This window comes from Neomonachus schauinslandi, chromosome 10, assembly GCF_002201575.2.
Source record: "Neomonachus schauinslandi chromosome 10, ASM220157v2, whole genome shotgun sequence".
NCBI classification, from domain to species: Eukaryota; Metazoa; Chordata; class Mammalia; order Carnivora; family Phocidae; genus Neomonachus; species Neomonachus schauinslandi.
In genome coordinates, this window is record NC_058412.1 from 88,876,941 (window position 1) to 88,904,001 (window position 27,061).

Here is a 27,061-nt window from a genome sequence, read left to right on the forward strand (position 1 = left end):
CTCCTCGGGAGCCACTGTAGCCCCCCGGGGAAAGCTGGACTGTGTGGTCAGGCGGAGACAACTGGTGAAATGGCGATCCTCGGTGAAGCAGAGGACCCCTGATGAATCCGGGGATGCCTAGTGAAGCAGGGGCAGAGAGGAGCTTGAGGGGGTGAGGTAGGCAGGCCGGGGACATCTCTGAGGATGCGGGAGGGACATGTGTAGAGGAAGAGGACCTGCCCTAACCACATGTACCAAGGTGTCCTTTTCCAGGGAAGTCACCCCAGCCCCCCTACTCGTTCCCGCCACCCTCTGGCAAAGATATGCTGTGAAACACAAACCAAAGTAGGTTTTACGTTCCCGAGAGTCTTGACCCACAAACAATGTGATCTGTGCCCAGATGTGATTTTTCTTGCTTTGTAGAGCTATGCCAAGGCCGTGTGGTTTTTAAGAGGAAGCCGAGTGGGCTTAGGATGTGATGGTTGGGGTTGCATCTTGACTGCTATTTCCCTGGCACATAAGTTTGAGGAAAAATTACTTATAAAATGCTTGTAGTAAGGGTTTTTGCAAGATTGAAATGAGTGGCTGTGGAATGGGGATCTTCATCTGTGGTCAGGGGCGAGGTGGAGTTTCTACCTGTTGTGTGAGCGGCAAGGCCACACATGCTTCTTCAAGTTGTCCTCTGACTGGTTTGGCCGTGACCTTAGCACCGTCACACCCTTAGGGCCACCTGCGCCATTCGGTCTTGTGCTGGTTCTTGGGAAAGGCTTGGCAGAACTGGAGAAAGTACAGAGAGGCTGAGTCCCTTTCACCTGAAGCCTTTCCATGTGGAAACACAGGGGGCTGAGAGAAGATGGGAAGGTGGTCTAGCAGGAGACAGAGCACCTGGGCACCAAGGGGCCGGGATACAGCAGCCATGACGGGGGCGGTGGAGATGGTGGGGTAAACATATGGGGTGGATTCTACTTCTCAGCCAAATCCAAAGATATAGAACTTTGGGCACCTCTTGAACTTAAAAGGGACCGATTTAGGACCACTACAAATAGGCCATTTCGCACAAGGTCTGTCGTGAGGAATACACCCTGAGATGTTGGGCCAAGAAGATAGGAGGACACAAACAAGTCGTGGGACGGGCTATCCAGGACACTGGGAGCAACCACGGTCACCCCATCTCTGGCATGCCAACCTGGGCCAGGCACTGGGCTCCGTGTCCATGAGTTCGCCAGCAGTCCTTGGAAGTGGACATTTGTTATCCTCTCCTAGAGATGAGGTTCAGAGATGTGCACCCACATGGATCACACAACTGGCTTGACCCCAATCCATGTGCACCATCACCAAGTTACTGTGACTCTTACAGGGAGCTTTGGGCTTCCTCTATATATTCTTCTTCGGGTTAGGGTCTTAGACTGTACTTTTGGAGCATCCACTAGAGACAGATGCTAGATGGATCTTGGATTTGGCCCAGGAAGGCAGTGCTAAACACTTTCAGAATATGAAGCATTTAAGGGCAAGGGGAAGAGGGGCAGGTGAGGGAGAGGAAACCTGAGTCTGTATTCCAGGACACCTGACATGTGCTGCCCACGAGCACGACCAGACAGTGGCCCTGGTCAGTGACATCAGGATTTCTGGGGCTGGGATCCAGGTGGCAGGGAGTTTTTAAGTGCCGTGGATGGAACCACTGTTCTAGAGAGATGGCCTCTGGGTCCCCTAATATTATTATTAGGACAAGAATATTAACGGTGTTCAAGGTGAAAACTTAAGCAGCCAGGGGTGTTGTGACCCTTGTCTTAGGAGACCCTCCCACTCTTCTACCAGCTGAGCTCTGAGTTGCTCTGTGGTTATTTAAGACGAGTGAGAAGTAAAAAATGAAACCCAAGAATGGATATTCATTAGAAAAAAAAAAGTCTTAAGCAAGAAAAGCTAAAAGATAATTTTTGTTAAATAATGAACACTCGTAAAACAGCAGTGAAATGGTATTAAAATGTCTGATTACTTATTTCTCAGCGTTCGTCTGATAATGTAAGCAGCATGAAGCAGTAGTTGCACTTAAAAAAATGACAAGAAAATAGCTATTCATTTAGTCGACAGGGAAGGTTCATTTCCTTTTAAAGATCACTGGTGTCACTGCTTATCGCCAGGGTGACTGTCAACACAGGCATCTTTATGCTGAGACGGTGCCCATAGCTCCTTTGCCTACAGTTCCCGGATCACACCTCGGTCCTTCCGGGAGGGGTTGGGAAGGGCTGTGGCCTGCCCCCTGCCCTAGATCAACGAGGCCCCGGGCCCACATATTGGTGCCTGGTGGCTGCTGAGTTTGGACACATTCCAAAGGAGGCCCGATGTTCCTAGGCTGGGGGCAGCGTGGAGGGAGTGTCCACTGGGCCTGGGGACAGACCCCATGCTATTCATTCTGACGTTGCACTCTCAGGGCTGGATCCATCTGAAGACCAGTGACAGCTGGCAGTCCTGTCAGCAGTTTTGTCTCCCTTCCCGCCAGCCCCATTTTCTTCCTGCAGGGAAGGCTCGTGGGCGGGGGGAGTGCTGGAGGAGTGAAGCAGGGCCACAGACAGAAGTGACGTGTCTCCTGCCCTCTGCCTATTGCACCATATTCCATAAAAAATAAACACATATGTACTGTTCATGTATTGCTAATGCTATGGCATTCCAGGCCCTGGCAGGCTGCAGAGAGGGCTGCACTGTCACGAATCCACCAGAATCCATCCAAGACGGCTTTGCGGGTCAGGATCTTTGGAGCTTCCCTTTGGAAGGGTCAGCAGTGCCCATCTGCCTCGTGCTCTACACAGTGCTCTGAAAATGAAATTAATGGGTAAAAACAAAAGAAATCCCTGGGTAGAAAATCCCAGGGCTTTATGGAGTCGTTTGGCAATAACTTCTAGTGCACAGCATCGCACAGGTGTGTCTACCTGCGTGTCCACCCCTTGCCAGCCCTGCCTTCTCGGCATCTGCGTACGACTGGCCCTGGCTTCTTCCCCTGAGCGCCTGGATGAAGCTCATAGGTGGTTGTTCTTGGAGAGGTAGGCGATGAGGGCCACGGCCACGCCCACATAGATGCCAGTTCCGATGGTGATGGACAGCACAGCCAGGAACAGGGCCCGCCGGGAGCTGGTGCTGGCCTGGTGGAAGTCCCCCTTGGCCACGGCTTTGTTTGTCTGTTGGAGAGAAAGGAGGGAGGAGCAAAGGAAGTCAGGATGAGCAAGTCAGAGCAAATGAAATGAGTGGGGTGCCCACCTCTGGTGCCCTTCCAGCCTTGAACTTAGCTGACACCAGACAGGGAGGACTCGCTAAGGGGTAACTGGGCATGCTCCCAGCATGATGGCATCTGTTCCGTGACTGGTAGAGGAAATGGGGGAGTATTGCCCCCCTAGACTGCAAGACAGGCAAAGCTTAAAGAAAGGAAAGAAAAGAGCCCCCAGGAATGTCCATGGCTGGCAGCACTCCACCACCAATGTGGGGTCGGGGCCTTGGGCACCAGGATGTGAGGGAGAGAAGAGATAGGACACCCCCAGCACCCTCATTTCTACCGAAGGATGACCTTTCTTTCATTTGAATAACACTGAATTTTTAAAAATATGTTACACTTACCTGATTTAATCTTTACAACATAGTAGGGGTGTGGGGAAGGAAATGACAGTTCTCACTTCCCAGAGAGGAAAGTATGGCATAAGATCATTAAATCAATTGCAGGATACTTAACACATCATTCTTCAGCTGGTGGCCATGGAATCATGCATTTCTGACTATAATCCTTCCTCACCATAGCTGGAGTTGGTAGAACTCATCCATCAATAAAATATTTGATATAAGACAATACCCATATTTCTGTTCACTCAGTTGCCTAACAAGGTGTTGCTTTGATAATATTCATGTTTCTTGAGGTCACGGGGTGAATGGGAATATGGAGGTCTTGGATGTTGTATCTGGTTGGGTATTTTGTAGCATATCCTATGTACCCATCCCCAACCCCTTCCTTTGCCGTTCCCCTCCACAAGTGAGATTAGAAACGTGACACAAGAGTGGGAGAACTGTCGTGTGCTGCAGCTGTAACCATCCTGAAGGGACCAGCTGAGTAAAATGGTAAATTTGGCTGATGGCGGTGGAGGCTACCATGGCACCCTGACCCCTGGGAGGGTCATATGATGCTGAGGAGAGCTAACCCCAAGCTGGCTGGGGATTCTTTGTGGTCAGGGTAAAGGCAGAGCCCACTCCCTTAGCTCATTCTCTGGCCCATCTCCAGAAAGCCAGATTTTCACCAGCCCCCCTCTCCGCGTGTCCTCGGGGATATTTCTGCATTGTGTAAGCCGGTAGGGGAGTCGGTATGTTCTTTACTCAAACTAAAATATGTCACCGCATGTGCCATGGACCACAAAGGATGAGACTCAGAGGTAACTCGTGAAATGAATTTCCACCCTCCACAGTCCTGACCCTGATCGATGAGATGTGGATCTCTGCGTCGGGCTGAGGAGGGACCCTGGTCCACTTGGTGGCCTCTTTTTCCCTCCCTGATGGATGCTGGAGGTCAGTTTTTGTCCTCCTCCCCTCATTTTCTGGCTTGGAAGGGAGCTTGGGAGCTTGCTGCCGACAGTTCTTAATGAAGCAGAGCTAAGGGAATGCAGAATGGGAAGCCTCCTAGGACAATACTAATTAATTAATTAAGCCTTAATTAGCTGCATTTCATTTTATCTAATGCAGTACTCTCTAACACTCCAGCGTCCCATAACATCATTCACTTGAACTGCCCTTCCTTAGCCAGGCGGCCACCCTCTGTTCGAATGGGGCTTTGCTGCTCTCTCTCATTATCACCAGCCCGAGCCCCCAGGAGAGGACACAGATGTGCAGAGAGGAGGGCAGGGTGCACTGGGCACTCCCTCCCCTTGAACACAGCCCTCCCCAACCCCCCACCCCCCTCCGGCCCCGCCGGAGCACCTTTGTCCCAACCGACCTATCTTATCGGAGCCCATGCGTTTCAGTAACTGTTAGTAGTTGTCTTCCCGGCTCAGCCGTAAGCTCCAGAGGCAGGTCCACGTCTGCCTTGTCCATGAGGTCTGCCTGGAGCCTGAGGAATGGCAGGCACTCACTGCACTCTTGAATGACCAGCTGAGTGGGCTGTACAAGATCAGCTCCCTTCAAACACTTCCAGGTGGTACTGGCCCCAGGTGCATGCTCCTGGGTTTGCTGGTGGCCTCTAAGAGGAAGGTAGTAGCATGGGGCAGCCTTGACCTAAGCTCTGGCCCGACCCCACAAAGCTCCCCTCTGGTGGGTTCTGAGCTCACAGCCAGCCCTCTCAACCCCAGGAACCTGGAGCGTCTGCTGGGGAATCGAGCTCCACGGTTGACTCTCATGGTCCAAGCTGGGAGAACTCCATCTACGATTTGTTTGGTTATAGGGCAACTGTTCCAACAGGAAGTGTGTAGTGTTGAGCTGCTATCAGCTGAGATGCGTCAGGACCAGCAAACAGCCTCATTGACAAGCAGTCTGCTTTCAACAATGCCGCTCGGTGTCTGCATTTCGCAGAAGCTCCCATGAGGTAGCTATGCCATCTGCACCCCACGGACTGGGCATCCTGGTCTAACAAAGGTGGTGTCTGATGCATCCTTTGTTTCAGAAAATGGATCCTGTGGCTACGAAGCAGGTTGCACATCTGTCTGAGAGGGTGCAACTGCAGAGAAATATTTCCATTCTGAAAACTTCTGGGCTGTCTCCAGGCTCATCTTGCTAGGCATGAGGGCAAGGGTTCTTGTCCTGGGTCCAGGGGTCTTCGAAGCCCTGATGCTGAAAGTAAGACTGTGTGTGCATGAGCATTTTTATGAGTTGAAGGTCAGCCACGATCACTGGATCCCCAAAGCAGCCACGTTCCCAGTTGCTCTGACTGCTGCATTGGGGCGGGCGCTGGTTGGAGAAGGAGAGGGGGTACCAAGGAACAGAGCCAACCCCGTGTCTCCTGGCAGGGACAGGAGGACGTCACAGGTGCTTCTTGGCTGGAATGAGCTGATGTTGTTTGCTTGTCCTAATTGGGAATCTAGACTTGTCGACACCCTGGTCTGCACATGCAGCCTCTGGTTTGTAAGTGAGTGCGCTGCAGGCATTGCTGAGAACCCGTACTCGGAACGGCCCGTGGGTCTCGTGAGCACAAACTGCACCCCGTCGGACGGCTCTGCAGCAGGAGTTCTCGAACCTGGTGCACATTCCAACTGCCAGGGAGCTTTAAGAATTCCTGATGCCCCGGTGGCACCCCGGGCTAGGAAAGTCAGAAGCTCTGGGCTGGGACCTGGCTTCTGTGCCTTTCATACTCCCAGGTGATTTCCACGTGCAGGCAAGGTCGAGACCAAGGTGGCCAACTGTCCTGGTTTGCTCAGGACTGAGGGGATTCTCAGGACTTGGGACCTTCAGTGCTGGAATAGGAACAGTCCAGGCAAACCGGGATGAGACTCGCTGTTTCGCAGGAAGGCAGCCCTGGATCTGGCATGGAGAGCATCCTGGTGACCACCTTTTCTGACGGAAGCACCTTTTCATGTCAGCGGGCCTGTGGTAGAGGGAAGTGCCCAACCTGAGGTCCACCTACACGTTTGGTTGTGGTAGCTGTGTGCCCTCATGGCCTGTCCGACTGGTGTGCAAGGCACCGTTTTGATTCCTGCATGTGGATGTTTGCAGGAAGGGAAGCCACATCCTGGGCACTCATCGTTTTGTTTTTAGTTGGTGGGGTGTCATTTCCAAACCTCATTCCCTCTTGACCGGTTTATGGCCCCCAGGAGTTTATAATCTGTTGGCATTTTACCTCCTGATCACCTCCTTTCTAAGGGCAGCATCGGGCTCAGCCCTGTTTTGGCAGGGCCAATGTGCCCTGCAGGTTGGGGCCCCATCCTTAATCTGAGTCTGTCCTCCTGGGGAAATGCCTTCCTCTGTGGAAGGTGATGTGTGCCGAAGGAAACAGAAGGCTTACACCCCCTCCTACTTGTTCTCAGACATTCAAATGGCTTACTTGAGTGGTGTTGGGCTTGTTTGGGGCCCCTGCCTCCTGATTTGCCTGCACCTCTCCTACTCTCTCTAAATGCTGCCCATGACAGACCCTTCCATGGCAGACTTGCTGTGGTCCCTGTGCCTGCAGCATGGCATGTGTGGCCTTCTGACCCTGAACTCTGTTCCTGCCCAGCCTCATCTCCTCCCACTGTGGGGTGGCCTGCCACCAAGGCCCTCCCACTGTGGGGTCAAGGATACTCCCAGCCCAGGGAGTGTGTGTGACTTTATTTCAAATCAAATGCTCCACTGACTTTAAAAAGGGAACACTGAGACTCAGTGTTCCCATCTGTGCAGTGGAGCCATGGGAATGAGGTAGGCCTGGTCAGTGGAGGCTCCGAGACTGCCTCCTGCCCTTCGCCCTCCAGACCCATGCTCCTCCCACATTTGCCTGCCCGTGGCCCGGAGGCTGACTGGGCTCCTTCTCTGGTCCCCAGCTTCTCCCTGAGTGCTGCCCAGCAGGCCCATCAGACTGGAGGAAGGGAGGGGCTCACCATTTGTGAGGGCCTAGCACTGACGCCTCCTGCAGGTTCTAGCCCTCTGTCCTACTCTCTCCAGGCCTCCACGTGTGGTGGCTCCGACACACCTGTCCCCGTCACTGCACTGTCCCTTGCGGCCCCTTGCCAGCCACCTTTGTAAATCGACCCTCCCCAAATGATCTAACTGGGGTGAGCCATCTATTTCCCAAGTGAAGCAGCTACAGCTACGGGGGTGACAAATGTTTGCACCCACCATGATCTGGCTGTGGGCCTGCAGCAGCCTCTGTGAGGACCTGACCCCCAGGCTCTTTGTCACCCGTGAGACACTTGCTGGTGTCCAGGCACCCAAACCAGCCTGCTCTCTCCTGATAGCTGTGCTCATCATCCACTGCGGAGAAACACATCATCCCCAACTTTGTGGCTTCAGACAAGAATACGCACTGATGTGTCTACCGGTTTCTGAGGCTCAGGAATTTGAGACCTGCTCAGTGGGGCGGCTCTGACCTGACCTCAGGGGGGCCTGGGCTGTGTCTCCTTAGCGTCCTTACTGCGTTGTGGGCTGAGGCAGGCCACTGGGCTGGAGGGGAGGCAGGTTTCACCTGCTCACAGTGTCCTCCTGCCAGAAGCTTCTGGGCTCCTTCCTCATGACTCTGCTCACCTCCAGTCTGCCCAGAGTCCCCTCCTAGGACAGAGGCCTGTCCTTGGGGCATCTCGGGATCTGCTCTGCGGGCCCCTTCACAGAAGTGCAGCCATAGCTCAGGCTGGCTCCTCCTTGCCCAGGTGAATGTAATCTCCCATGAAGCCATGGCACGCACGCATGATGTCATAGTCCGGGGCTTCTCCAGCCCCCGCAGAGTCAAATCGGCGCCGACTATTTGGGCAATGACCATTCCGGCTCCCGGGACTAGGCTAAGAGGCGCTCCTCCCCACGGAGCTCATGTTCCAAGGGCGGTTGCCCACAGGCAGCTCTCTCTCAGTGCCACCTCTGTCATCCCTGAAGGCCAAACTGCGCGGGTCACCGCACTGGACAGAAGGAGGTGTGACACTGTGAGCTGGCCCCTCTGGTCCAGTCTGCAAACAGCCTTTCCCATTCAGGCCCCTGCAGAGGAAAGAAAATCTACCTGCTCCCACTTTGGGCTGGGAACCTTACCTCTTGGGACTGGGTTTGCCTTCCCTGCCCTTTCTCCAACAGGTCATGAGTGAAGTTTGTTACTTTCATCTGGGGGCCTTTTGCTTAGAAAACAGAAAGTGCAGGTGGCTGGCAAGGTCCTGAGCAGCACCCAGCTGTACCTTCTGTGGGACCCAGATCTGCACCCTTTGGAAGGCGGCTGGGAGTAAAAGTCACAGGGGACGGGGGAGCATAAGGAATCTGCGATCAGAAGGCAAGAAGCCCTTGGTCCCCATGGGGCACCCTGGGGGCAGGGCTCAGCCACAGCCCCGACTGGGGAAATGTCCTCCAAACCCGCACCCGGAGGCGTTCAGCCCTTCAACACCCCACTGGAACATTTCACACTGAGACATTAAATGTGCACTCTGGCTTTTCAGTTACACAATTACCCTCACTTATCTGGTTGTGAAGATACATAGAAAACCCGACTTTTAAACTAAAGAGCAAAAGGAAAACATTAATGCTAAAAGTCATGAAAACCAACGGCTTCCTTTCCTCTCCCTTGAGTGAAGGGATTTACACTGAAGAAATAAAAATCGTATCAGCAAAGAATGCGCAACCAGGACAAACATGCTTTGGCTAAGCGTGAGGTCAGTCAGCTGTGCCACGGGGGCTGGGACAGGCAACAAGTCGGTCCACCATGTCAGGAGAACACGCCATTTATCACATGGCAGGAAGCTTCTTGTACTCAGTTAAAACTCATTTTGCTCAGGTTTTCACGAGAATGGCCAGCTTGCAGAGGACTGAAGGCAAATTTACATTTCTTGGGGGGCACTTTTTAATGTTTATGCTTATTTATCTAGCCACACCTCTCTCTGTTGGCAGTGACAGAACCTGCCGAGTGGTAACTTTTAGGGGCTTTATCTGCAGGGACTGGCTTCTCCTTGTGGTCTCCGACCAGACTGGGGGCCCTGCTTTCCTCTGCTGCTTCCTGTGTGTCCAGGTCCTGCCGTAGCCAGGGATCAGCCAGGCTGCCCAATTCTCCCCCCTTCCTAATATGGCTCCCCTTCTCGTTGCCCACTCAGCTCTGGGCTGACCTGCGATTTATCTTGGCGTTCATTGGCATGCTGAAGCTCATGACCTTATTTGTTCACTTTCGCCTGCCTTCCTTCTTCTGCTCACTCACAACAGCTAGAAGTACTGTCTGAGGCTCGACGTCATAAGAGACGTGGCCCAGGAATGGTTATATAGCCGCTTATCAGCATTTGCCAATTTTCAGAACAGGAGAGGAGAACCAAATCAGACATCTGAAGCCCTGTGCCCCCATGGAGAGGACAAAGGGGTTGGGTGTTTGCAGGCAGGGAAGGGAATCTGAAGGGACCTCAAAGCATGCTGTGAGACCCAGGTTCACTCCATTAGGAGGGTAGGCGTTTGCCTTTCACTTTAGGAGAGCAGCTTAAATGCGACGCTGCGGGGTCTTGTGTGTGTCCCCTACATGGAGGGCATGAGGCCAGTTCTTGCCTGGAGAATCTCGAAGGCAGAGGTGGGCTGGCCAGTGGCTTCAGGGTCAGAGCTGAAAGAAGTGGTGCTCTGTGGGGACAGGCCAGGCCCTCCCATCGAAGACCAGACAGGGTGGGCTGCCACGGGGACCATCTTAGATCCTGTCCAACAGAGACCAACTGAGGGGCAAGCAGACCTCCACAGAAAATGCTGATGGAAAATGAATGGCTTGTCTCAAGCAAACTGTAGTTTGAGGATGAAGAATGTGTGTGGGGTCTGCTAAGAACCCACCAAAATGCACAGATGGGAAAGAAAGCAGTATACATCCTCCAGGCCCAGAGGGTGTGAGGCCTAGTGTGACAGGTTGAGTTGGGTAAGACTGCTCTATTCCCTATCTGGCCTCACCATGGCCAGACACCATGGCTGGCAAGCTGGAAGAGGGGGTGGGGGGTAGAAACGGCACCTCTCCTTCCTGGGCATGCAGGCATGTCCCAGCGGTGTACAGCTTGAAAGAACAGTGTTGCACACCGACCCCCAGGCTCAAATGGAAAAGAGACTCACTACCAAGTATTGGCGAGAATGTGGAAAAACCAAATTCTCATACAGTTCTGGTAGGAGTGTAAAAATCTTATCACTACTTGGGGAAAGGATCAGTACTTCTTACAGCTGAACATATGGGCATATTATCCAACAACAAATTTACTCTTGGTAAATACTTAAGAGATATTATTTATATGTTCACCAAAGGACCTTAACAAGAATGTTTGTAACAATAACCATCATAATAGCTCCAAACTGGAAGCCAGCCAAATGTCCAACAGCAATAAAAAGGAATAAATAATAATGGTACCCAGTAACGGTAAAGAAATAAATCTCAGAAACATAATGTGGAACGGAAGAAGCTGGACACAGGATTCTCTTTACATAGAGTTCAAAATAGGCTAAAGTATTCTATGCTGTTGGCATAGAAATCAGGTTACTGGATATCTTTGGGGAGGGTCAGTCATTGGAAGAAAGCATAGTTTAAAAAAATCTACTTTTTCACTCCAAGATACTTTTAGAAGTGATTCTCCCAAAAATTAAATGACCAGATAAGAACTATTCATTAAGAATAGAGAAACTCATTTTATGAAACTAGTAAAATCTTGATATCAAAACCAAAAAAAGGGAAGTAAGAGAGAAGAAAAGGAGATGCTGATTTCTCCGTAAACACAGAAGCAAATCGAGGAAGTGTGCTCCGGCTTCCCTCTCCACACTGCTCTCTGGCCTCTGTATTTGCAGTGGCCTTTTAAACCCCTAACTCACCTACTGTATCCTCACAGGAGCCTTACCTGCCCTGCTGAGAGAGGGGCTCCTGGGGGTCTGGTGCTCACCACCCAGCACCCTACAGCTGCACGTTTCAGGAGCCTGGACAGGATCAGTGCACATTCGCTCAATGAATGAAGAACAGAGGACAGTGCAGCCTTTGTTCCCACTGTTCCCGAGTGCAAACACGCTTTGGTCAGAAACATTCCCACCTTGTACAGGAACCCCCTGGAGGCATCCCCGAGGTTGACATCACCGGCCTTATACAGAGTCTACAAGCTGATAAGGAAGATATAAATCAAGGATATCCATAAAGGAAATATTTACAACCACGCCTCCTTGCTGTGCAAGGTAAAGCCTAGTAGGCTTTGCAGCTGAGCACCAGGAAGGATGTGGCTGTTGAAGTTTGGGCATGATGCAATGCTCTGCATGACAGAGAGAGAGGGGTTTGCTGCCCCTCAGGGAATCCAGGAGAGGAGGGGGAAGAGAAGAGCCAGGAAGAGGGTCAGAGGCTGGGTCAGAGAGGGACTGTCTAGTGTGTGCCCTTCAGGAGAGCTTTCTGTGAGGATGGAGGTGTTTTATGTCTGTGCTGTCCAGCATGGTGACCACTAGAACACCTGCCTCGTGTAACTGTGGAATCTTTCATGGGGACATGCACTGGCCCCCGCTAGGTGACCATCTCCCCTTCTTGAGATGATCTGGAATGTCCCAAAGGATCTGGGCTCTGGTCCTTCACAGATGGGCCAGGAACCTTGGGCCAACATTTCTCTTAGCTCTGGGTTGAGTTTCTTACAAGCTTTGTCAACGTCTTCACTTCCTTTGGCTGGAAATATTTGAGGTTCGAGTAAAATCATGATTTTACTCTGAGAGACACCCTGCTGCTTTGTTTCTCTTACACTTATTTTGAGGGTACGATTGGGTAAGGTCAGATGTTCCCACGTTCCATATCACCCATGGACACATTCAGTCCATTCCTGTTGAGGAACAGGGTCCAGGCACGGCTGGGAGGGCCTGAGCAGAAAATGCCAGCACCTGACACCAGCCTCCAAGATTTGTGACAGGCTCCCAAAGACACCTGCTGTCTCCAGAACCATCTCTCTGGAAATTTATGGCACTTTGGAAACTTTATGGCTCATTTTTCCTCTAGTACCAATATCTGTCTGACTGGATTACATTGCTTTGCATTATTTCAAAGGTTATTTCCATTATTTATTACTGTTAACATTTGCTATGCACTGACAAGTTACTCAGAGCTGTACTTGAAGAAAAGACAGACTCCATGTAACATTCTGAATGAGAGCAGCAAGATAGTTTGGCCCTAAGCCACAAGGATGTAAAACCTCCCAGAGGCAGACGTCTCACACCAATCCTCAACACGCGTGTTTCTTTCCTCACATGTATTTAGTTCCACGTGCGTTTTTATGATTTCCCCCTTTTAAGCAACTGTTGTATTTTAAGCCATTTAAGACAATGGATCTCGGGGCGCTTGGGTGGCTCAGTTGGTTAAGCGACTGCCTTTGGCTCAGGTCATGATCCTGGAGTCCCGGGATCGAGTCCCGCATTGGGCTCCCTGCTCGGCGAGGAGCCTGCTTCTCCCTCTGACCCTCCCCCCTCTCATGTACTCTCTCTCATTCTCGCTCTCTCAAAAAATAAATAAATCTTTAAAAAAAAAAAAAAGACAATGGATCTTCTGTTAGGTCTGTACAGCAGAAAGGAGACTGGTTATGGAACAAATGTACAATTGTGTTAGAGGAAAACCTGACGCGAACCTCAGTCACCTGGGTGCGGGCACCGAGCATGGGCTTTCACAGAACCACCGCACCTGTCCTTGGTCTGGGCCACTGCCCTCGGGGGCCAGACTTCCTGCAGGGCCATCCGAGGGCCCCTATCTTCAAAGTCATTTCTTCTGTGGATCTCATTTCATAGAGAACATAACTGCAACCACACACACGTCAACAGGAAGAGTGGCCACTGTGCCACGCTCGTGTGGGGCATGTGAACTACTGTCATCTGGCATTCTCCACGGAGAATGGCGGATTAGAGGAGCTGCCAGACCCTGGAGCACCCAGCACCCAGCTCCTGAGAGGCCTTCATGAGGGCCTTCCCCCCTGCAGCCTCTGGCCAGTTGACAGCTGACACTTTCTCCACGCCGCCCCCCAGGCTGGCCTCCGGTCCCATCCTGAGAGAAGCTTGCCGTGGTTTCCCCACACACTTGTTTTGTTTGCCTGTGAAGGGAGGGCTGGAAGACTGGAACTCCTCCAGGGAGAGCCCGGAGAACTTGAGAGGAACCCAGGCCAAAAGGAAGCCTCTGGGGAGGGTGGGGGGGCCTTCCACTCCCCCCTGCCTCCTGGTGCCTCTGACCGCCACCTTCCTGCCCAGGCCACCCCTCTACACTCCTACCTAGTGCCCCAGCCCCTCCTGCTGCTTCTGGGGACACAGGAGCTCAGAATGAAGGCTGTTAGGGTTGGCAGTGATCACAGGATCATAGGAAGTTCTATTATTAGTCAGAATTAGAGATGAAATCAGAGGGACTGAAAATTGTCACCTTCTCCATTTCTCAAATTTCAACAGCAGTAAATGGCCATATATTTGCATGTTGGCTTATTCTGTGTCTTTCATTCTTTTAAAAAATGTGTCTATATAAATAAATAAGTGTATCTGCATATACATAGGTAGATACACACACACACACCACATATGTATTATATATACACACACCAATATATGTAATATATATATACATATACACATCCACACCCTCCCCAAATACAGTATTCATAGTGAAAGTGCAAAATTCATAAACATACAACTTGGTGAATTTTCACAACATGCACACACCTGTGTCACCAGCATCTGGATGGAGCGCAGAACACAGTCACTACCTGGAAGCCTTCTCTGTCCCCTTGCTGTCACTCTCCCCCTGCAGAAATCACCGCCCTGACTTAAAACAGCCTATATGAACTTTGCTTTGAAACTTCCTATAACAGATCCACAACAGTGTGTGTGGCTTCCTTCACTCTCAGAGAATCAACCCTGTTGGGTATATAGATAATTTATTCTCTAGTGTCCTACTGTATGAATATTTTATAACTTATTTGCCCATTATCCTGAGCGAAGGTCGTATCCAGTTTTTGGCTATTATGAATAGGGCTGCTATAAACATTCTAGTATCTAATTTTAATGAAAATATATACTTATTTTTGTTGGTATACAGCTAGGAGAATTGTTGATAATAGGGTATGTGTATGTTCAGTCTGTAAAATTGTTTTTACAGTCACAGTAATGGGTTTTCTGATAAACTAATGTTAATACTTTATCATAAACCAAAGCCCATTTTTTAAAAACTTACTGTCCACCTTCTGTCCATCCCAGATACCACACTGTATTCAGATGTCAGGTCTCCTTAGGCTCCTCTTGGCTGTGACAGCTTCCCAGACTTTCCTTGTTTTGGATGACCTTGACAGTGTTGAGGAACACTGGTTAAATATATTGTAGGATGTCCCTCTACTGGGAGTTATCTAAAGGATTTTGGGGAGGAAGAGCACAGAGGTAAAGTGGCCTTCTAATTTTTAAAAAAAAATTTTTTATTGTTATGTTGGTCACCATACATTACATCATTAGTTTTTGATGTAGAGTTCCATGATTCATTGTTTGCGTATAACACCCAGTGCTCCTTGCAGTACGTGCCCTCTTTAATACCCATCACCAGGCTAACCCATCCTCCCAACCCCCTCCCCTCTAGAACCCTCAGTTTGTTTTTCAGAGTCCATCGTCTCTCATGGTTCGTCTCCCCCTCCGATTCCCCCCCTTCATTCTTCCCCTCCTGCTATCTTCTTCTTCTTTTTTTCTTAACATATAATGTATTATTTGTTTCAGAGCTACAGATCTGAGATTCAACAGTCTTGCACAATTCACAGTGCTTACCAGAGCACATACCCTCCCCAGTGTCTATCACCCAGTCACCCCATCCGTCCCACCCCACCCCCCACCTCAGTTTGTTTCCTGAGATTAAGAATTCCTCATATCAGTGAGGTCATATGATACATGTCTTTCTCTGTTTGACTTATTTCGCTCAGCATAATATAAAGTGGCCTTCTAATTACTTCATGTCAGGGTTACATCCTATCAACGGGACTTATCACTGTGGCTGCTGACCTTGATTGCCTAGCAGAGGTGATATTTGTCAGGTTTCTCCACAGTCACTCTTCTTCCTGCCTTTCCATACTGTTATCTGTCACAGGAAGTCACTGCTTAGCCCACACTTATGATATGGGACATGTGCTTTGCTTCCTTCATGTGGAGTCCCTACATAAATTATTTGGAATTCATCTGTATGAGAGATTTGTGTGTTCTCCCCCATGAATTGATTCATCTGGTCATTTATTTATATCAGTATGGACCCTTGGATATTTACATTATACTTTGGCTTATAATTCAGTACTGCATTTTTTGCCACTTTGACCATTGAAAGCTCTTTTAGGTTGGTTCCTGTGTCCCCTTGACATGCTCCATCCTTTTGCTTTTGGAGCACTTTTTCCTTTTTATACTATAGGATGCTGTTCCAGGTTCATCTTGTATATTTCCTGCCCAAATCCTAGAATCAGTCATTATAATATATAATTATACTCACACACACACACACACACACACACACACACACACACACACACAAGCATCCAGTGCTTGTTGTCTCAAGCCACTTGGCACTTAGCTACAGAGCAATAGATCACCAGAACATTCACTACTCTGTCCTAGGTACTGGGTCTTAGTACCAAGATGTCGTGACATAATGACTGATTATCCTCAGTTACAGAGGAGGAAACTGAAGCACAGGGAGGGACAGAAACTTGTTCAAAGTCACAGCACTGTTAAAATGATGGATTTGAAACCTGTAGGTCTGACTCTATAGTAATGCTCTTGCATTAAGCTGTGCTGCTCCCAAAAATGCTCAAAAATACTTTGGAAAGGAAATGAAAAAGAAATTAAAGTCCTCAACCACACCACCTGGGATCACCGTAGTCGAATGGATGATGCTGTGTCAGCGTGCTTCTCTCCTGGTTGGTGGACTGAGCTTCCTGTTAGAACAAGGAAGCCAAACCATCCTCGAGCACCCTTGCTCATTAGTTATCATTATTGTTTCAACTGAAAGCATCTGCACCCTGTTGAATGTGGATCATCTGAATGGGAATGCCAGCCCTTTTACCCAAAACACAGATGAGCAGACCCCATAGCCGGCTTTCCAGCCACGAGCCAGCTTTCCCACGCTGCCAGGAGGGATGCTGATGGCTAGATAGGCACCGTCTGTCCCAGTGGCTGCAACTCCCACTGAAGCAGCTCAGCAAGGAAACTGGGCACAGGCTCCAGAGAAAGGAGGGAGGGTGAGAGAGCAGGCAGGGAAGGAAGTAGGAGGGAGAAAGGCCTCCCCATTGTGGGAGGCAAGTCCTCAGCCTTGAGCAGGCTCTCTGGCCAATGAAATGTCTGCACTAGCAGATGGTCCTGTTGCCCTGTTAACCTACAAGCTGCAGGTCTACACCTGGGCTCAGAAAGGGGGGCCAGGGGAGAAAGAACCTCATGCCACCAGTATATATTGTTACCATTGGATTTATCTTGTATTTGCAGGGCTGAAAATTCTCAGCAAATCCTCATGTGATACCATCTCAACAGTCTCAGAAACCAAAATATTCAGACCATGGGTCCCTCCTCCCTAACCCAGTGGGCTGTAGCAGGAGCACCTGGGCTGGCCAGTTGCAGAGGACAGGCTTCTTTCTCCAACGGTGGCCGGCACGAATCAAGGCACCCTCTCTCACCTGGACAGAAGCCAAGCTTGAAGCGTAGCTGGGGATGGATCTATCATAGAGCCTTGTTGTACACAGAGCTGCTTCCATCTGCTGTAGCCTCCAGGAAGCTCCCCTGCCCACATCTGAGCTCTTTTCCAGTCAAATTCGATGTCAGAGTAGAGACCTACCCTTTGAAACCCAACATCTCATTTGAAACCCCCAAATTCATGTCCAAATGCCATTCTGAGGAACCCGTATGTCCCCTCTGATGCTGGGAGGTCCTGTGGACAGACCAGGGACCGTGTATACACCCCAGTTCACCACTGAGCTGCACTGCCTGCATACAAGGATGGTTTTAAATTATTGGCATTAGGGGACTTTTAAAAATTTCCCCTATTCTTTTAATCCAATAAAAGCAGATTTCCTGCCTTTGCTTTTGAATTCATTCCAACCAAGCAGGTTCTCATTAGCTCGCATCTGACATCTGGCACTTCATTAGAAGGTCTAATAAAGAAGTCAGCATAGGCATATTTGTGATTTGCACTCTGCTCCCAATCGGGGAAGCTGGGGGGGACGAAAGTGCGGAGTTTGCGCACACGTGGGCAGAGTGAATGACAGCACTTTCTCCACAGCTTGAAATCCATGCATCTGAGCTGAAACGGGGCGATGCAGTGGAATAAAGGGGACTCTGTCTGTTGTGCATTCATATTGCATCAAATCATGCCTCAGAGGCAAAATTCTCAAAATAGGGAAAGGAAAAGCAGCACTACAGAAACATCCTCTTTGAACCAAACATTTCCCAAAATGTTTGGGACAGGAGATGTGGCCCAATAGGCATTTGTGGGAAACAACAGGCACTTTTTACTTCAGGTTGAAATATCAGGATTCTTCTCAAATGACAGCTCTCAAGTACTCAGGGAGAGCAGGAGACATCTGGACACCTTTCAGAGAAAATCCCATTACGATGGCTGGTCCAGCTGGAACCTGGTTTCCAAGTGGAAATTCCCATTTTTATTTGGGATTTAAAAAACAAAACAAAACAAAACTTGGGAAATGAGTGTTTTATACTCATAATTAGGTAGATGCAAGGGAGGCCTGTGGAGGTTGGGGAGGGACTGGAAAGTTTGTATCTTAGCTTGGGTTGCTGTAACACATTACCAGAGACCTGGGGCTCATCTTTCTCACAGTTCTGGAGGCCGGAAGTCTGAGATCAGGGTTCTGGTGAGGACTCTCTTCCTGGTTTGCAGATGGCAGCCTTCTTGCTGTGTCCTTACATGGAGCAGGGAGAGCACTTTGGTCCTTTTATCCCCTTGTGGGGGGACTAATCCCATCATGGGGCTCCAACCCCATGGCCTCATCCCAATCCAATACCTCTGGAAGGCTCTACCTCCAAACGCCATTGCATTGGGGGTCAGGGCTTCCACATGTGGATTTGGGGACACAAGCTATCTTCGGCAGTCTGGTTCACAGGCAGGTTTCTGGGGGACAAAGATGCAAAGTGAACTGAACTGAAGCCCTTGTCTTGAAGTGGACACTTTTCCTTTCAGCAGAGGCGCTTTGTGAAGGTTCCTGTGTGATTTACAACTACTGTCCCTTGGGGTATGCCCTGGTGTCACGTCCCAGGGATGCTTGCCATGATCACCACACCTTCATTCCGCTTGACTCAAAAATAAGTTCTGAGACTTGACTCCCTCTTTCCCACTATGTCATCACACATTCGGAGTTACTTCAGGTCAGGAATTCTTGCAGCAGGAAAATAAAAACAAATTACAGGTCCCTTAGGAAATAATACTGGAACGTGCACAACCCCAGCTGGCAGGCCTTGCAGCCAAGCAGAAGGTGGCGAGTTTCCCGGGGAAGAGGCCAGCCAGCCAGGAGCGAGCCCCAAACAGGGACCAGCACGAGCTACTCACTGGCAGCAGATGCAGAACAGTTTTAGCAAGTTCAAATCCAGCTCCTTGCTATGCAAGCCATCATTAAGAGGACTGACTGAATGTTACAAACGAGGGAGCAGCCAAGTGCAGCAAGGCAGAGGCCCAGCCGCCAAGCCAGACGCAATCTCAGCAGCAAACACTGTGATGCTCACAGCTTGGGGTGGGGGCGGGGGGCATGTCTGCAGGACACATCATTGCTGCATTCACAAATCAGCATGGTGTTTGAATTCATGATGGAAAAGGTACTGATTCACTCAAGTGTTTGGGATTTAACTGCAAAATCATTCCTTAAAATCCTTCATTCATTAAAGGAATATTTTTTAGCGCCATCCTCATGCAAGGTGCTGTTGCATGTTGTGTTGAGTGTTGAAGATAAAAGGGTTGAAGATAAAAGGGTGGGGAGCTGAACATTAATGTCATAAATGGTCCCATGAAAGCATGGTACAGAGGAGCATGACCTGACCCAGGGGCCAGGGAAGCCTTCCCTGGGGACTCAGGGCTTGAGCTGGGAGATGTCCTCTTGTGGGAATAGGCAGGGGGAGGGCTGCTGTCAGCTGAGGGTGGAGCACAGGTGAAAGGACCTGTGAGGCCAGAGAGGACAGAACAGAATGGAGAGGCAGGGAGGCCCAGACCGTGCAGGTCTGGTGAGCACCTTAAGGATGGAAGCTACTGAGGGTCTGCTTGAAGAAGAGGGAAGGGAGTGTGGGTGGGAGAGCATGAGGTGTGCATCTTTCAGATGTTCCCCATGCCTGTCCCAGAGCAGCCCAAGTGCGGGACAGGGATAGAAGACTGTGGCTAGTCAAAGGTGATACCAGTGAAACAGAGGGAAGTATATAGATTTGGGGGCACAGGGGCCAGCAGGTTGGTGGCAAATTTGACCTTGGGCCCCGGCTTTGAGGTTACCTTTGAGATATCCAAGTAACGACACATATTTGTCTATATGCATCTGGGCTGGAGTTATGAAACCAGAAGTTCACTATATGTAAGTGGCGGTCAAAGGGGTGGTCAATGAGATGGCCAAGGGTAAAACAGTAAAATAGGGAGATGAAGGGCTTTTGTTGCCTTTTGTTGATTCTCCCACAGCCCCACCATAATGTATCCTTACGTGTATTCAGCTTACTTTTTTCTGCTCAGGACTCAGTGAGCTACTTCAGTCTGATGATTTTATCTGTCTTCACTTTGGACAATTTCTGGCCATTACCTTTTTAAATGTTACTGCTACCTCATTCTGTCCTCACTTCTCTCCTTCCGGAATTCCTATTGGTTGCATGTTGGAACTCTTCTTTCTGTGTGCTATGCCTCCTTCCTGTTTTCCATCTTTCTTATCTGGATGATTCCCATGTATCTATCTCCTGGCATACAAATTCTTTCTTCAGTTGCATCCAGTCAATCTGCTTTTTATTACAGGCACTCTATCCTTTCCAATTCTAAAAATCCTAGCTGTACATTTTCCAAGTTTGGGTTTTGAAAAAATTTTTAAATATGATCTCTTATTCTTTCATATGGATTTCTATTCCTCCTTAATCACTTAAATGATTTTAATCTCTTTGAGTTTGTTGTAGAGTTCTATAATAATCTCAGATTAAAAATGAGTTGTTTTGAGATAATTGAATTCTGGAAGTAATAGTTCTGTTTTGGGAGATAAATTTGGGAGATAAATACCCTGACCACCTCCTTGTATGATTTTCCCCCTTGTACAGATTATAATGTTCTATTGTGGTTTTATCAAGAACTAGGATTAATTATTTTCTTCCTTGCTGGTTTGCAAAACTGTCAGTCCCTAGAAAGCATCTTTTTATTGTCTGTGGCATAAATCCTGAATCTATGTGTATTTTAAATTCTCAGCATGGTTCCCGCACCATGCTTATATGTAAATTTGGGGCCCACACCTAGGATTAACCTGGCCCTGAGTTTCTGACAGTGCCCTGATGGTCCAGGATAGACACAGAGCTTACTGCCTGGTTTCTGAAGCCTAGGGGAAAAGTTTCTAGGCCCTTTCATAGATGGCACTCTCTGAAGCTATGGATTTGTGCATGGTCCTTCCTGGCCAACCACCATGTTCTCTCTTCCCTCAAAAGAATGAGAAACCCAGCCACAGTCCCCGGACCTACCTCCTGGGAATAAGTTACCCTGGGTCTGCATGGTTCTGTGTCTTGCCATGTTGGCCAGCTTGCCATCTTGCTGGAATGCAAGACGTATTTCCTTGCATAGATAAACACTGATGACAGTAGCATGTGTTGCAGGGATAAATATTCCTGAGAGCAGATCTGAGATCCAAGAAACAAGACACAAAGAAATCAAAAGGAACCCCTAAGATGAGGTTAAATGGAGGCCATTAAAGAGCAGTCAACTTAAATTGGAGCAGGAAGACAGAAGACCCCAGGAGTGTGGTCTCCAGGAAAATAAGAAGGAATCCATAGTTTATCTGATATGTTTGGTCATATCATGAAAAATTGTATTTAGAGGCTATTGGTGAGTGTGGTAAAGAGAAAGAGTAAGTCCATGAACTACAGTAATTGAGGCTGGGAGAAAAGCAACAATACCACTTGGCATAGCAGTGACTGGATGTCTGTAGTAGATAATGAGTTAATGAGATGCCGTGATGACCATATTGGGAGGATGGGGGTGGGCAGAGGTGCCATGGGAAGAGTGGGCCGTAGGGACAGAGGACTTTTGTAAGAAAACAAGTCTTCACCCACCACGATAGCTGGCCCGTGGTAAATAAATGGTAAGCCGACAGATTAAGAAATAAAGACGTTTCATAACTTCTTAAGGAACTACTAAATACCAGACAGATCCACTAAAATGTCCCAAACGTCCCTGTGAAAGGGCCTCAGACATTGGGAAGCACTGGTGGCACCGCCATGGATGCTTTGTGCTACAAACCTTTTGTGCAATGTATTTATTAGTTGTGACAAATGGACCACACCCTGAGAGGTCAACAAGAGGGGAGATTGGACAAGGGGTAGATGGGAACTCTCTGTACTGCCTCTGTAAATTTTTATAAATCTAAAACTATTCTAAAGTAAAAGGCTTATTTAAAAACAAGGCCAGGCTATGGGATGGGAGCAGGTGAGAGGCCGGGAGCGGTGACCACAGATGCAGGTCCTCCTTCCTGTGCTCCATCCTTGGGGACCTGGAAGGCAGAGCAGGGCTGTGGGAGAGGCTCTCCTGGCTCAAATCCAGGGCTGACATGAACTAGCTCAGGCCTTGCACTACTCACTATTTTTTGAGTACCCAATTTTATTTTTCTCCCTAAAACAGAGTTGTGATCCCTACCTAGCTGGTTGTTGTGACAAATATTAGCAGCAATAACACGCTGACTTCCCGCTTTATGTGGGTCACCACACTGACACTTTACTTGTCTCATCTCATTCCTTCTTTCCACAGCACTGTGGAGTATGTGCCATTATTAATACTGTTTTCCCTAACAATGTATTATGAAAATCGTCAAGCACACAGAGAAGTTGAAAGAACCTACAGCGAACACCTATGTATCCACCACGTCAGCTGGCTATTAGCATTTTGCTCTATTTATGTTATTAGATGTCTGTTCATCCGTACAACTATCTGCCCATCCATCAGTCTGTCTTTTCTGGGGCGCATTTCAATGTAAGTTGCAGATACTTTCTGCTAAACATGTCTGCATGTGAATCCATTAATGCGAGCCTAGAAATGCGGAATTAAAGTTCAGTGAGGTGAACTTATCCAAGATCACACAGTCGGTGTGGACCTCCTCTCACACAGGCGACAGCCTCCACCCCACGACCGTAACAGGTGCTCATCAATGGAAGCTACTGCCATCATTCTCAATCTCTAGGCAAAAGTCCCTCTTCTTTCCTAGAGATAAATGGGTGTTGGGTGGGGGGTAGATTTAAAGATTTAAAAGCTAGAAGATGAAGAACAGATCTTTCTCTTAAATACTCATAGGGGACATATAAAAATTCTCAGGAGCACAAATGAATGTTTGGACACTTCAGAATGATCAGCTGGGTCCTGGTGCCCCGGGGGCCTCCCACAGGACGTGGGGTGCTTCCCTGACGTATGTGCAGCACCTGGTTGTGCCTGTGGAATTCTATCAGGGTGCCAGTCCAGTGCCTCCACAGAATTGGGGGTCCACACCATGATGCCCAGAAAAGAGAGCCCCAGAACTTGAATTTGTGTGCACAACAAAGTTTCTTGTAATTGCTATAATATGGGTGATATGTCAGTTCTCTTGTTCTCCTCTTAAATACGCTCCTTCCAGTCCATTTCACAGAAAACCAACTACATAATAAACAAAACACATTTGTTTTAAAAAGTCTCCCCACAGCAGGGCCACTAGATAACCAAGAATTAAATTGCTTTAATCATCTTAAGAAAAGCTTATTAAAAAAAAAAGAAAAGCTTTTTTCTTAAGAAGTGACAGTAAAGACTAGCAAAGATTTAAGTAAAACATGAAAAAAAAAAGTGTTATTTATTAGACTGGAAAGTTGGGGGAAATCTAAATGCTTTAAAAGGTGAGTAATTAAATAATCATGTTATCTCCCTATGGTGGGGTATTAGGTAACAATTATGCTCACTGAGCATTGCTAATTATATGAAAAATGCTCACAATATCAGTTACAAAACAGGTGAATTTAAGACTTAATCTTATATATATAGAATAATGCATAGAAAAAGGGATTGGAAGGAACAGACTAAATTCTTAAATGTAGTTGATTTTACAGTTTTCCCCATTGTTTTTATAGTTAATACACCACCCAAAATTTCAGTGGTGGTAAGCAGAAAGCCAAAATTGATACGCGGGGTCCATTTTCTCCTAGACAACCTCAGTCCCACCCCTGAGTGTGTGCAGCTGAGAGGTGTTAGTGTGGGTCCTTGGGGTGGGGGAAGTTCAAGTGCAGCGACCCCAAACATTCGTCCAGCACTGAGGATGCTGGGACGCTGCACAGAACCCAGTGCCCTGCTGCCTGTGCATCTGATCTGACTGCACTCTGCCGACTCTGAGGCACAGCACCTGCCCGGATCCCGGGGCGGGCCTCCCCTGGGGATGCAGGTCCCTCGCTGGCCATCCCTCAGCCCTCTCCGGAACCTGGTCACACTCTCCTTGGCCACCACTCACCACGCAAGGCAAGCCTTTTGTGCTGCTCTGTACCAACCTCCCCTGTCTCCACGTTTCAGACGGTGGCAGGGGGCTCTGTTATAATCATGTGAGCATCTGTCACTCTTGCCGTGAGGACCACACCTCCCTCACTTCTACTTCCTGGGCTCCCTGTTCACCGTCCTGCATCACCCCTGGAGAGAGGAGGAGTGTGAGAAGAGCAGGTGGCTTTCCAGGCCCAGGCGGCCTGCTGATTCAGTGCAAGGCCTGAGAGCCTGGCCTTTGACCTTGGGCATTTGTGGGCCGCTGGGGGGACACTTCATCAATAACACAGTGTGTTCACTCTGTGCACTTGGAAAAGGAAAGGATCACAGCCCCGAGCTGAGAATCATGGGGAGCCCAGGGCTCCGGTTTCACATTTACTACACCATTTATGCTGACAACTGCCCTGCCTCTTTCTGTGGGTTGGTTTGTTTCCAGTAACAATCGCATCTATAGATATTCATCCAGGGCCACATTTAAAAAACACACCAATTCTATTTTTACCTTACACCGTATTGCTGTTCTCAGAAAAATTTGCACGTTCGTCCATTATCGTCCCTTGTAAAAAATCCTGTTGTGCGTCTGGAGCAGAAAGATGAGGGCTGGCGAGCAGGTTCCTGTGTTCCGGGGGCTGGCCTCCCCCTGTGTGCCGGGGGCGGGGGCGGGCAGCAGTTCAGCAGCCTCCTGGACCTTCTTCACCGCGCTCAGTCTCTATGGTATCTCTTCCTTTCCTCCTAGCTCCTGCTCTTCCCAAGGTGGGAGGGAAAGGGTGTGTCTCAAATAGGGTGTTGTCATGGCAACGCAAGGCCGAAGGGCCTTTGACAAACCCTTGGTTTCTGAGTGCTGTGAGGTGAGGCGAGGTCAGCTTTTGCCTTCTGAGGCTCAGAGAGTTGCCTTCCCCGAAGCCCGGCTCCTCCTGGCACGTGGCGGAGTGCTGGGGGCCAGTTCAGGCTTCCATGAGTCCAGGCTTCCCCCAGCGTTTCACTGGGTGAACTGTGACCCCAATTCCACCAAGTTGGCCAGCATGGCCCATCCATCCTGCTTTCTCTGGGAGCTGGCTTGCTTGTCCCGGCCATGTCAGGGCTCTCTGTCACCATCTGTCCCTTTCAGCCTGTGCTGTCACTGAGGGGCTCAGCATCAATACGAGGTGGCAGTGCTGGGTTGTGCTGGTGGCTTTTCTTCTTTGCTTAGAGGACCTGTTTGCCTTCACGTTTTATGATCCTTGGGAAGCTAGGGAATGTGACGTCTGGAGGGAGCACTCTCCCTGACACTGGATAGGCAAGTAGGAGTCCTAGCTTGGCCATTAACCAGCTGTGGGCTGGGTCAAAACATTTAACCCTACAGGGTCTCAGCAGTGTCTAAGATGTTTCCATGATGGTCCTGGATTGTGTCCAGGGAGCTCTGACTACACAGAGTCCACAGGAATTAGAGAGGTTTTCTGGGGCACAGGATGGAGGAACTGCAAAGTGAACCAGGTAGGTAGAGAAAGCAGCCGGCCCGCCCTCATCCCTGTTCCTGCAGCCCGTCCTTCTGGTGAGACCTGCTGCCTCTGGTGCTGGATCCCTGGATGGTGCTTGTTGGGGAAGCATCTGTTTTGCTCTTTGCTTGTTTGTTTTGTTTCTGGAACATCTGCCTTCTCCTTTCCTTGATTTGGAATTTAGGACTTTAATGACTTGGTATGTATCACATCAAGGGATATCAGTGTTTGAGAAAGCTCTCCGCTGTGGCAGGAAGCTAGGGGAGCCATTTTTCTGGTTTTTTCCAGGTTAGCAAGAGGCTTCTGAAGAAGATCCGATGGCCAGGTGGGACTCGAGAACATGCCTCTCTGATTTGAGGGATTGTCATTGCAGGTCCACTTTCCCTCCCATTTCTCCAGCATCCTTCTTTTTGCTGGGGAGAGACTGTTCAAGTGAGGGAAGGGGGCAAGGGACAGAGGGAGAGCCTTGAGGAAAATGTTGCTCTGGGTGGAAGGAATTTTAGGTTACCATATGAAATACACACACACATAGTGCGTTTTGTTGCTTGCTCTTCATTCACTGGCCTGTTTGCGATGTATCTGGCACCTCTGCTGTGTGGGGTGGATCCTGTGGGTGCTGTGCCCTGACCCCTGGACCCCTCTTCAAGGCCAATGCCCCCTCTTTGACTGCAGGAAGGATGGGCTGCCGATGGCTCCCAGGGAACTGTCTTACTCAAGGTTCCCCTTCAGGGAAACGTTGACCAACGCCTGGCAGATGTAGAGGGGGACATTGTCAAGAGAGTTCTCTGTAGGACTGACCAAGATAGGGTTCCCTTATAATGCTACATTAAAATTGCTTTCAAAATATGTATGATGAAAAGGAGTTAATTGTTTTCCTCAATAATGGAAGGATCCTACTTCTGGTTTAGCCTTATATACCAGTAAATAGGGATATAAACTTTCACCAAAGGCTACATTTGACCGAAACTTTGTTCATAGCCGCCCCCCCGACCCAGAAAGAGTAAATGCACAGTGATGGAAGACAGTTGAATAAATTACAATTATCTTCCTGTAGATTTCTGCATGGATATTAAAAAGAGTAATATGGGTTTAGTAAGAAACTTCAAGAGTGTTGGGAGGTGTTGTCAGAGAAAACACTGAGATGCGGTAAGTGTGTCAAATCTCATCTAATTTGAAATAAATGATAGGACCCCACACAGGTAGGTGTACTTGATGCAAAAGTGCACAGATGTGCACATACAAAGGGCTGAAGATAGAGGGGCCATGGTGGGCATTTGAGGTTGGAACATAGACGCCCAGTGAGGGACTAGTGTGGGGGCCCAAGCACAACACGGAGGGAGAAAAG

General features: G+C 49.1%; 1 protein-coding gene across 1 annotated transcript in view; it reads right to left on the minus strand.

Annotated features, from left to right (window-relative positions):
• Nucleotides 1–2,976: 2,976 nt before the first annotated feature.
• Nucleotides 2,977–27,061, minus strand: part of SYNDIG1 (synapse differentiation inducing 1) — a 95,749-nt gene continuing 71,664 nt past the window's right edge. Inside the window, exon 3 of the mRNA XM_021700729.1 lies at nt 2,977–3,149. Within this exon, the coding sequence (XP_021556404.1) occupies nt 2,991–3,149 (159 nt within the window). The 3' untranslated portion in view covers nt 2,977–2,990. The remainder of the gene's footprint in view (nt 3,150–27,061) is intronic.